Raw genomic sequence first — 12,879 nt, 5'->3', positions numbered from 1 at the left:
GGCACAAAGCTGTGTTACTTCTGTGATTGTCTTGGATCCGTTCCTTCTTTTCCATTCCTCTGCTCCTACTCCATTTTAGATCCTAATTACTCTTGGATTAGTTCCTAACTGGTTCTTGTGCTTTTAGTTTTCTCCTTTCCATTTGCCTGGCACTTTGCTGCCCACACCTAGCATTATGAGAGACCCTCAGGAAATCCTGAGATCTCTAACACTATTGTGTAGAGAATTTTTCCTTCCTAAAGGCTATTGCCCTTAGGCAAGGTGATTCAAGATCTGTGGATCCTTTCCAAAGAATAGTTTGCTTATCTATAGTTAGGAAGGACAATATATAGTACCCAAAAGTTCTTACTGAATTTCATTTTGATAATATTAAGTCTAACATTTCTTTGCATTTTGAGGACAAAAGAAATTTTTATTCTAAATTTAGGCTTCCTTATTCTTTATATAAGTACATGTACTTATTTATACGTAAATTAAAGATTAATGAGCATATTGTCTTTTAGTGTCCTGAATAAAGAGAAGAGTGTGATAGAATGTTACCAGATGCTTTGAATCACATAATAAAAGCAGTGAGGCCATTTCCCCAATGTTCTTTTGAAAGTTGTGGGGCTTTGGCTATCCATCTCAGACAAACTCCTATTTTCTTTTCTCCACAACCAGGAGAATTTTGCTAATGAAGGTTTAGGAACTGTTTAAGCAGTGGGACCTTGAAAGCTTGAGAGAAAAGACCAGCATTAAGGTAGCTTCTGGGAAGAACCTAGCATTGAAATAGACTAGGAATGTAGAAAGAGTGAAATTCTTTAACTGGTCTCTGATTTTCGGTGCTTAAGAATTTCTATTTTATTGGGATCAAGGGCAAAGGAGAGGGAAGACACTAAAAGCAATTTGTCAAATGACTTTCTAAAATACAGCTGATAGTATCACTTTCCTTCTAAAAAAACTTTTAATAGAGCCTCACTGCTAAAATGTACACTCCTTAGCATAGCATTCAAGGCCATCTATTTCCAGACTCTTCACCTATCTTTCCAGCCTTGTCTGCAGCTAAAAGGCTCTTCAAAGAAGCCCTATGCTTTCCAATCAGCATGTGCTATTTCCTTTGCCTGGAATATTTCCTCCTGACTATGGCTCTCCTCCCAATATATTTCCTTAGTGAATCCTACTCCTAATTCAAGGTCTAAGTCTAAGATCACCTTCTCCAAGAAGCTTTAGGAACCCTTCATTTAATTGGAAGAAACTTTTTCCTTCTCATTGATATTCTAGAACTTTAATTATAAATTTCACATAGCGCATGCTACATTCTGCTTCGAATTAATTGGTTTTATACATGTCTTATCTTTCTAACTAGATTGCAAATTTTTTGAGGGCAAGGGACTATGTCTTTCTCCTTTGTGTTTCCTCATAATAGTTTCCATCATGTAAGCACTTAATGTTTGTTGTCTTAGTTATTAGTATTTTTTTCTTTTGTCATCCTCTTTTAGTAATTTCTACAAATGCACAGTCTATAGCAAACTATTATTTCTCATGTGTTCATTCATCAAATACTTTTTGAACATTTACAGTGTGTCAGGAACTATGCTTGGCACTGGTTAAACTGCTTTACTGCCAGTCTTAATTAGTCATTAATTCAAACACCAAATATCTATTGAGTGCTTTCCACTTCAAAGGCACTATGCCAGGAGCTGGGAGTACAACAATGAATATATTATATAATATAATCCTTGTCCTCAATGAGCTTGGAGTTCAGATGGAGATGCAGAGAAGTGTAGTGGCAATAAAAATGCCATTTGATAATTGCTACATAGAGTCATCATTTACAGCTGTATAATTTGTGCCTTGCTTGAGAGAACCTGGAAAAGGGCTAAGCGGAACATGAAATGTAACCCATCCTCTCCTTTCCAAGCTTTGTGCCCTTACATGGTGCTGTGTGCCCCTAAAGAAAGGATGAGTTTTGATCTAATGCACACAGAAATTATACATATGATAGTGGTCCCAAGTAAGTAAAAGATATCCTATGAGCGCTTGGGAAGGGTACTTAGTCCCAAACAGGAGGAGTTAAGAGAGTTCCTTGAAGAAATGGTATATAAACAGTCTTTTAAGACAAATGGTAGTTACCCAGGTGAACAGAAGTGGGAAAAATGTTCCAAATAGAAATTAGTATGAAAAGACAGTATATAGGGAACTACAAGTAGTTAATTACGGCCGGAGTCTAAGAGGGTGAGACAAGAGCAGTGAGGGGTGAGCTTGGAAAACTAAGCAGAGTTCAGATCATGAAGGGCCTTATGAATCATGAGGAGGATATGAATTTTACTTTGAAAGCAACAAAAAGTCACAGAGGCATTTGTGACATTCATCAGATTTATATTTCAAAAAGCTCACCCTGGTTGTGGTGTAGAACTGGGGGAAGGGGACTGCAGGCAGGAACAGTGGAAGTTGCAGTGAGTCAGGCATGAGGTATTGGCGGTCTGAGTTAAGACAGGTGGGTAGTAAGGATGACAGAATTTCCGACCTAGCTAGCAGGGTGATAAGACAAACAAATACTTTTCTATATAATTTGTTGTCACTTAGTCAAGAAGGTGAGATAATTCACTCTTTCATTCAAACAGACTGGGTGGCATGGAGACAGGTGTAGGAACTTTGTAGTTAGCATAGGGTTTCAATCAGGGTTCTGCCGCTGGTTTGCTGCGGGATCTCGGGTAAGTCACTTAGCTCTTTTGGCCTTAGTGTCCTTAACTGTTAAATGTGTGATAATAACACACTTGAATAGTACACTTATAGTGCTGTTGAGAAGATTAAATTAGATACCATAAGTGCTGATTCATAGTAAATACTATAAACTAGTTTCCTTCTTTCCTCTCTTCCTCTTTCCAATCAATCCATTAATAGGAGAACCATTTACAACACGTTGCAATTGTAGATTCAAACTTAAATAGATTTGTCCCCAAAGGGGATGTAAGGTAGGGTTTACAGTGTTTATGATGAACTGTTTATAACAAAGCAGTAATTTATACTAGTAACTTTTAGTGTTTACTGGGTCACATATACTTTGAGCAATTAAATGAAAGCTATGAATCTGCTCTCTCAAAAAAAAAAAAAAGACACATATGTACAACACTTTACAGATAATTTCAGTTAGTTGAAAGACCTTCTAAAACTCATGATAGACTCTAGGTTAAGAAGTTTTCTTTTAGGGGCACCTGAGTGGCTCAGCTGGTTAAGAGTCTGACTTTAGCTCAGGTCATGATCTCATGGTTCTTGAGTTCGAACCCCGTGTGGGACCCTGTGCTGACAGCTCAAGCCTGGAGCCTGCTTCAGATTCTGTGTCTCCCTCTTTCTCTGCCCCACCCCCATTCACGTTCAGTCTCTCTCAAAAATAAACATTAAAAAATTTTTTTTATAAAAAGTTTTCCTTTATACTCCTTTATCATTCATTTTCCTTTATAACTCATCTAATTTTTAACTTATGATAGTTGATAGTGACCTAGTGTTTATCATATGGCAATTAGGATCTTCCTGTAAATTTACAGATTAGTGTTTAACAATAGCTTATACTTTCAAACAAGCCCTCTTAGGAATGGTATGTGGAATTATTTTTTTTTAAGTTTACATTAAGAAAATAGGAGAAAAAATTTCAGACATGACATAAAAGTCTTTTTGAAACAGTTCTTATTTTAATAGAAGAAAGTGTACTAGTTCATGTTAGAGAATAAAACTTTTCTGATAAAATTCCGTCATCTAATACCATAATGTATCAGGAGCTCTAATGAGCCTTGTGGTACATTTTCCTTTGATCTGCAGTATTTGGGACCAGAATTTGAGCAACAATCATTTATCAAGTTCTGTTTACATTAGACAACTGAAAACAGTAAACCCATACTGTGTCCTAGCCACTGGCCGTGTTACACACAATATACTATGCTCTGAAAATAATGTATATAATTAAAAACTCAGATTCAAAACAGTTAGGGCTATGATGGATCATAGCCAAGTTCCAAACTCTATAGGTCAAGTGGGAGGGCGACTATGATTAGTTTCTTATTCAGCCACAAACATTCCTGTGGTATGGAGTAATTAATTAAATGGTGGGTTGTGGAGGGTAGGGTGGGTATGTAGAATAACACATACTTAGACAAAGATAACTTTCATCCTGTGACAGGTCATGAATATAGGTGCCAGAGATCACAAGAGTCAGATGGTGACTTGGCAGTTTTTCCTGCAAACTGGAAATGAGTACTCTCTCTTTTTAAAAAACTGCTTGTACACATAATACATCTAGTAAAGATGTTAAAAAAAAAGTTTGAGGTGTTTTAAGGCCCCCTTTACTACAACTCCTACACTGCTTTTTACTTCACAAAACCTTTGAAAACCTATGAGAACAGGAACTCTACAGGGCAGGTTTTAGCTGAGTGGTCTTTTAAAGTAAGTTATCCTCCATCTATGCTATGCAGAGCCATACAGAAGAGTTTTCACTGTTACTTGTAAGCCTTGTATTATGTCTAGTGTGTTCAAGCCACATTAATATCTAAAATGTTTCCTTATAATCTGCTATAAACCCACAGAGCAAAACATTTGCTGACAAGAGGGCAAAGAATAAGCCAGAAAGAAAGCCAAGTTTAACCATGCTTATGGTTCTAACAAGACCAAGAAAGAATTCCTTGCATATTTGGAACTCATAAAAGAGATTCACTTCCCATTCTTTGCCAAAATGTTAAAAATGTTATAAAGAGGTCTGACACATTTTCTGACAGGTAAGAGATTTCATTCAAAGTGGTTTAAAAGTTTCACATTAATGAAACACATTAATGAAGAACTAGGTAGATATTATCTAGAGCCAGAGAAGTTTACTATGAGGACAACACATGCTGAATTGCTTATTTTCAGGTCACCTGGTCCATTTTGAGCACTCTTTCCATGGGATAAGAGTGTGGAGCCTCACATTACCACAGTACAAACTAACTTCCAACCTAACATCCAAAGACCAAATAACACCTTGGCCACCAGGGGAGTGTAAGTAAACATAAGTGGACTATTATCTTATTTAAAAAATAGCTGCAATGGCATGCTTTCTTATTATAAATATAATCAATTTTAGTTGATAACAGATTTTAATATTTTAAATTTAATCCTTACCCATCATGTGTAGAAAGTATCGGACACTCTGTTCAGTCATAGAATCTCCATAAAGATCATCTCTTGTCTAGGTTTCTGAATCAACTGTTATTCAGAAATATATGTTTTGCTCTTTTCTATTTTTTTGTTTTGTTTTGTCTTCCTTTGTTTTGTTTTGCAGGAAAGAATAATAGCAATAATAGCACACATGGCTTATTATTGCCACTGGCTCTTGTGTTCTCAGATGAATATTTCTTTTGATGATAAAAGAAAAGCACTGATTTTATGCCAAGAGTATAATGTTTTTTAAGGGAAAGACAAGCTGTTCCTAATATTTTCCAAAGGGTTGACAAAATAGAGTGAAATGCAAAGATTCTTTCAATTTCTTTCTTAGATAACTTTTTGAATGGGATACACTGGCAGGGATGAAATTTTGGTGGTCTTATAACCACAAAATATAATCTGGATGGATAAAGTCTATGAGTTTCAGTGACTAACACAACAATATGATGTTTACAGTTTTTCTCAAGGACTCACTAAAGGTAGAGAAACACCAACTGGAATTTCATTTTGTTCTTGTCCATGTTGTTGGCCAATTTTCTAGTCTGGCAGCCATCACTAGTTCTAGAGCTGGATTTCACTACCTTCCTTCCCCAGAGAGGAGAAACAAGTAACCCCATAACACATCACAGCATGCTACTCTGCTGTTATCATTCTCTGTAAACATTATAATTTACTTCTAGGAAAGAGGTGGATGCATAATGGTATTTTGTCCAGGAGAGATACATGAGACTTTCACCTTAGGTTGGGAGTGGGATAGTGTGAGTAATGGTTGCTGTACTAAAACAAACCATAAATTTTCTCTTAGGTAATATTTGATTAATATTAAAAATCAAAATTTCCTTTAAATCTGAGAAATCTGATCAAGGATATAACAATGTTCCTTCCTGTGGGTTCATTTAATCCATAATTTGGCTGATGGACTTCTCTCTGCCTCCCCCTATTGATCTGAGTAGTTACTGCCTTAATTCTCAGATTTATTCATGAGCTCTCGAGATTAATTCAGCACATTTCGGTTTCGGAAGAGGTATCTTTTATGGTGCTTTCTGTACAGATCATGTTGGCATTTTTCTTCTATGCCCAGGAAATCGAATTTCAGTTTAGCAATCGAAGATACAGTTTCTCATGTAAATTTAAAAAGATGATTATCTCTGCAGTGAGAATAATGAGACCTTTCCATCTTTTTCATTTCAAATGTTACACAAAGCCTGAATCGACTTTACCCTTGTTTTGATACAGAGGTCTTCCTACTCCCATTAACCCTACCAACACTTGCAGTCTGCATCTGTTTGGCTTGTCAGATTAAACTCAGCCACACAGCAGCAAGGATCAGCACAAAATCCAACCTACCCTTGGAGCATTGGTACACAGTTTAGAGACTCAGGATTCCACTTCACTCACTTGAGACCACCTGACATTCCTTGATGCCGACACATTTGTTCTCAGAATATCTGGAAGTGCTTGATTTTATAATAGCTCACTGCTTTATTTAACCTGTAGCGTAAGGTGAATTAAAGATTACCTGACAAGTGAGATTCAGTAGGATTCGGTACGGAGAGCCTCTATGTGGTACCCAATTAAACTAAGATCTTTGTAGTCCTCCTATTTTGCTCCACTCATGGGAAAACCAATGTTTTAGCTAGGAAAGAAATGGCAGATACTAAAGGTTTCATGGCGTATTTAATGTGGAAGCTAGGCCAAATACAAAAAGGCTTATGAAGTGGTAATTACAAAGAAACCAATAAATTGCTGATCAATTGTAATTATAGGAAATAGTTAATGAATACATAAATAAAACAGGATCATGTATATTCCAATTACAGTTATTTAGGCATGCAAATAAGCTGTAATAGATCTGTTTTGCCTTCTCCTATGTCATTGTAGACAATATATTCAATATACTTGGGCATTATGGAGTAAATCCTTCATATTTGTATTACAAAAGACACTCCGCTTCTAATTTGTATGTCAAATGGGTGATTTTAATACTGTCATTGACTAGACAAGTGGCTCATTTTTATTTTCTTGCAGTTGCCCAATGATATTTTGCTACTTGTTAAATTAAACATTGAGAGCACTTTTCTTTATTGAGCTATATATACTCTATTTCATTTAATATTTTCATTTGTTGGGTTTTCAGTCTAGCTCTTTGACTAGATCTTAATAGAAGATGTAAAACTAGAAAAATTACAGTCAGTGCCTACTTTTGTAAATAAAGAATTCCCTAGTCCAAATATGGGTTTGACATAAAAATCATTAACATTTATAAAGATAATTTGCAACTGTACTAACTAGAATTGCTACCTCTGCTTTCTTTGCATAGCATTCAACTGTGGCTTTCTTAATCTTTTCAAAATAGGACTCTGCCAGCTGCTAGCTGTAGTGCACTCATTTCAACTTAGAAGATAACCTGTTACTGGCTTGGAAATCACTGTTTTTTGTGTTTTTGATTTTTAAAAAAATATTCACAAGGGACAAAGATGAGACTTGATCAGAAGGGCTCTTATGAAAGAATGTCTACTATGACCAAAAACTGTAGGCCTCAGATGAACTGTGGGCAGTAGGGTAGTCTGAACACATCAAACTCTAGAACTTTTTAAAAATTGCTATTTTAACAATTTTAGGTGTACAATAAGTGGCACTAAGTACATTCACAATGGTGTAAACTGTTACCAGTAGTTATTTCCAAATTTTTTTATCATCCCAAATAGAAACTCTGTATCAAGAAAAACTCTCCTTCTCCCCTCTGTCAGCCCTTAGTAACACTAATTTACTTTCTGTTTCCATGAATTTGCCTATTCTAGATAGTTCATTTAAGTGGAATCACAGAATATTTGTCTTTTGCACTTGCCTTATTTCAACGTAGCAAGATGTTTTCAAGGTTCATCCATGTTGTAGCATGTATCAGAACTTCGTTCCTTTTTAAGGCTGAATAATATTACACTATACGTATACACCACATTTTGTCTATTCATTCATCTGTTGATAGACACTTGGGTTGTTTCTACCTTTTGGCTATTCTAAAGAGTGGTAATATAATCACCGGCATACAAGTATCTATCTGTTGGATGCTTGTTTTCAATTTTTTTGGGTATTTACATAAGAGTGGAATTGCTGGTCATAGTGTAATACTAAGATTATAGTTTGAAAGAATTGCCAAACTGTTAAACAGAAGTTGCATCATTCTGCATTCCTGCCAGGCTTGTTTCTCCATATCCTTGCCAACAGTTGGGTGTGAATTGGTATCTCACTGTGGTTTTGATTTGCATTTCGTTAAAGACTAATGATGTCAAGTATGTTTTCATGTGTTTATTGGCCATTTGTATATCTTCTTCACTCCTAGAGCCAAAGGGACTGGAGGCTGGAAAAAGAAAGTAGTTAGAGAAGGCTTCCTGGAGAGAAGTGTTAACCTTCAATAGAGGGATACAGCAAACCTGAGAATTTTTGAGGAAGAATACAGGGGGATAAACATCCTTGACTCTTCCCCTCTTATAACTTGTCAGAACTCCCCATTAGCTCAACAGCTGGAAGCCAGAGAACATGGAAGCCAGTCTCCTACAACAGACAGCAGGGTGAATAAGGGTGGAGAGTGGAATTAGAATGAAAGGTGGAACAAATGGAAGCTATCCAGCACAACCATGGATACACAGAATTCCAGTAAAGAGACTTTAAATTGAGATGCTTCCAACTTACTTGGTGGTGGGAAGGAAGCATTAGTAAAGTCATACAGATCTGTACAGCAGGTTAAAAGATGATGGAACAGCATACGCAAATAAATACTTGAAGTTATTTTTAGCCCCATGGGGAGAAAAGTTATTAAGATCCATCTCTATACAAATACTTAAATCATTATCTCAAAAATAATTTCCTGATGTTGGACTGAAGCACTAATACTGAGCATAGAATTTGTTCAGTCATTGTTGTCTATAAGCATTAATGACCACAGAGTTTGAAGATGAAGGAATTATTCATGATAGTATCTGGTCTCTGATAAACAAGACATTGGCTAATTTATTCATAATGTGATGGCTCTTCATTTACATATTCATAATGTGATGGCTGTACTATTACATATTTTTAAATGTTTATTTATGTATTTTGAGAGAGGATTACACATGCCAGCACAGAGAGAGGGAGAAAGAGAATCCCAAGCAGTTTCCATGATGTCAGACAGCTGTGCTGACAGCTCAGAGCCTGGAGCCTGCTTTGGATTCTGCCTCCCTCTCTCTCTGCCCCACCCCCACTTGCGATCTGTCTCTCTCTGTCTCTCAAAAATGAATAAACATTGAAAAAAATTTAGAAACAAACAAGCAAACAAACAAACAAACAAAGATCCAATGGCAGCATTCAGACTCAAAAGCCTTAAGAACTCACTGAGTTAAGGGCATGGCCTATAGAGTAACATGGACTCATGTTTCAATCCTGGCTCTGAGACAGGCAAATTAAAACCGAGTCGAAGTTTTTCTCATATGTAAAATGTGTAGAATAATGTCTTCCTCACAGAATTGTTGTGAAGAATGAAATAACGTATAAACAGTATTTACTACTTACAAAGACCAATAATTAGGATTATTATCATTGTAAAGATTTCTTCTTATGGCTATCACTTAGAACCCAGAAATATGTGCTTTTCAATAGTATTTCTGTGGCTTGAATGTACTGATAGTCACTGTAATTGAAAATTGATATTTTTCATTGGAGTGATGGGGCAATGTAGATTAATGTAGCAGCAGTAGTATTATGGTAGTAATAATAATATTTATTATAATTATATGATATTATATATAATATATGATATTATATATAATATAATTATAATAATTATTATCATTTAACAACTTACATAAAAATAATTTAGATACCATGACTTTAGTTCTAAAATGTTCTCATTTACTTAAAACTGCACATTTGTCATTTAGTATACTGACTTTCTCTGAAATAGATGTATTTAAATTGTTCCCTGTTAGATGTCAGATATAATAATATAAAAGAGGAAGTGAGTGATATATGACATAATTAATATCCACTTAGATCCTTCTTTAATATGGTCAGTTAAGCTTCATCATCAAGGATGACCTTCATTTAGTGTTAAAAACCAATGTTACTGTTAGCCCTGTAACTTCTGAGACAAGGATGCTTAAAATGGCTTATGACCAAAAGTTTCAAAGTTCTCATCTGACTACCCTTCTAGATTACTCAGTATATAGAGACACTAAAGACTGTACATATTAGAGGGGAATATTTTATCTCCACTGCTCATTTATTTGAGAAGGAAATTTTTCTAAGTATATTCCTAACTTTGCTTTTGTCCCTCTATTCACTCTGTCCAGGGTAGTGATTTATTTGATTGGCAAATTTGGGAAGGCTCTCTCTTGCCCTTCTTCCTTTTGGGAATAAGTTACCTGCAAGGATCAAACTATCTCTGCCACTTTTCCAGGAGCAGATCCTTCCCTCCCTTTAGAAAGAGGGCCTGTCCTGGCTCGATGTTGCCCCCATCTAGATATGTTCACCAATTCTGGGGGGTTTGTGAGCAAGCCCATTTGTTCTCATATAACCTATATTCTCTAACTTGTGTTTTATAAAAAATAACGGTGATATTTTTGACCTCCATATGCTACTCTTTGTTTTATTTTCAATCTGCTTAGAACATAGTCAGGGGAGAGGGAGACATTTTATTTTTTCATATACTTCTCATATCTAAAAGTGGATATCCTTCTGGAATTCTCTATCATCAAAAAAGCTTTGGGCCTATAGTAAATAAAATCCTCAAATCCAAAAAATTCTATTATGATCAGTTTTCAGGCCTCCAATCAAGCCCCAGTGTGCTCCTCCAATGGAAGGAATTGAAGCTATTTTCTATGCAATTTCAGAAAGAAGTTCAAAAACAAAACAACAACAAAAAAACACCTTAGGCTATCATTTGTATCTTTCTAAGTTTACTATTGATCTTAATGTTGCACAATGAGGGAAAAGCATTAATTCTTTTACCGGGAAGAGGTAGGCAAACTCTTCTACAGACAGATATGCAAAGCTCATTTGCTTTACGACCAACTCCTGAAGAAACATACTTTTAGACAAACTATTATAAGACACAGTTGGATAACACAGCATTATATTCATATGACATGTCTGAGCCCACTTACCTCTGCTGTGTGCTTTGCCACCTGCCCCACGATGACAATGACCTTCCCTTTGAAGCTCTGGAGCACAGAAGTGAAAGGGCCCTGGGTAAGCTCTCCATCTGCAGTGAACGCAGCACTGAATGGAATGTTGATGCTGCCTGAAATATGACCCCGAATAAAACTGAGAAGGAAAGTTAAGGAAAACATTTATTTGTGTGTAGACTTGAGTGTGGGAGGGAAACTCACAGAGGTAATTGATCCACAGGAGATAGTACGTTAAAGTTAAATGCAAATGGAGACCAGACTTAAAAATTCCAAGCGGACAAAACTTGTTTAGTCATACAAGGAAAGTTTAGCTTATTTTGCAAGACAAGTGAGGCTAACTTAACCTAGGAAGAAGGGCTTATGCCTCTAAAAATCATAAGCAAAATTTAAATTTTTCCCCCAATTGTTATGTGACCCCAACCAATTCCCTCTAAGAAAATTCTAATATTGTTACCAAACTGAAAACTAAGCAGTCACTACCTCCACATTGTATAAGCTGCTTTGTAACAATATGCCCTGAGCCTCACTCTATGTTTTGTTTGAGTGCTCCTGATTTATAGTCTGTCTTTTTGGTATGTGCACAATAAACTTTTGCTAATTGCTATTTCAGTGATTCATTGGTTTTACTTCTGTTTTTTTCCTTCTTCTCACCTGAACTTCTGACAGTTCTAAACATCTTGAACGCTCAAGATGTTGAATGTGTATTTTATCTAAATGAAGGTACTGCTAAGAAAAACAAACAAACAAAAACGCTAAATGTGAAAATAGAACGGAAAAGAGAAAGGAAAAACATGAGTCAAAAATTTAAAGCAGGCTTTCCTGATTGAATGAAGTATTGTAAAAGTCATCAGGATGTAGCAAATCAGTGGCAATCACATGGGTTGCATAATATTGACGGCTTTCAGTTTATTACTACTACCATGATTATTTTATAGCTCTGAAAGTAAACTGGATATTCTAAGATCTAACTTGATACTGCAAAGCCTATCTACTTTGGGCAAGTGATTGCTAAATGGGATTCTGTTTAGAATTGTTAGGTCATTAGCACTGCTTGGAAACACTTCTGTTGTCGGCTATTTCTCAAGTAAACTTCAATGACATTTCCATTCTTTCCAATTTTATGTTCTCTAAAGGCATAATATGTTATTATATTTGTACTTTAGAAGGGTTCTTCTGGTTTCATTGTGTTTTACTTTTAATTTGGCAACTAAAAGCATATGTTAGTTTAAAATATTTAGTAATATCATATGATCTTAAAAAAAAGATATATGCCTCTAAGGCATAGTATATTTCAAGAAGTGGTAGATGATGAAGTCAGAGAGGCAAATTAAATAATAATTATGAACTTAGTCCTGTGACCATTCTCAAAGTATTTAAATTTCTGTTAGAAATGTGAGGTTCCTTTTTATGTTATTATTTGTTACCTGTCAATACTGCCTGCTCCTGTCACTAAATGCCATGAGTTTAACATATTGTGCTTCTTGGACTCTCTAGATTTGTTCTAAAAATTTTATAGGGGCGCCTAGGTGGCTCAGTTGATTACGCG

At 35.7% G+C, this 12,879-nt stretch overlaps 1 protein-coding gene across 4 annotated transcripts in view; it reads right to left on the bottom strand.

The window, feature by feature from the left end:
* Positions 1 to 12,879, bottom strand: part of TBCK (TBC1 domain containing kinase) — a 224,137-nt gene that overhangs the window by 11,286 nt on the left and 199,972 nt on the right. For all 4 annotated transcript variants that reach the window (XM_058721731.1, XM_058721729.1, XM_058721732.1 and 1 more), the window contains one exon: positions 11,310 to 11,469. In XM_058721731.1, coding sequence (XP_058577714.1) covers positions 11,310 to 11,469 — 160 coding nt within the window. The remainder of the gene's footprint in view (positions 1 to 11,309; positions 11,470 to 12,879) is intronic.

The sequence above is a fragment of the Neofelis nebulosa genome, chromosome 3, assembly GCF_028018385.1.
Source record: "Neofelis nebulosa isolate mNeoNeb1 chromosome 3, mNeoNeb1.pri, whole genome shotgun sequence".
Classification (NCBI taxonomy): Eukaryota; Metazoa; Chordata; class Mammalia; order Carnivora; family Felidae; genus Neofelis; species Neofelis nebulosa.
The sequence above is the reverse complement of the archived record's forward strand: the minus strand, read 5'-3'. Positions and strand labels throughout refer to the sequence as shown.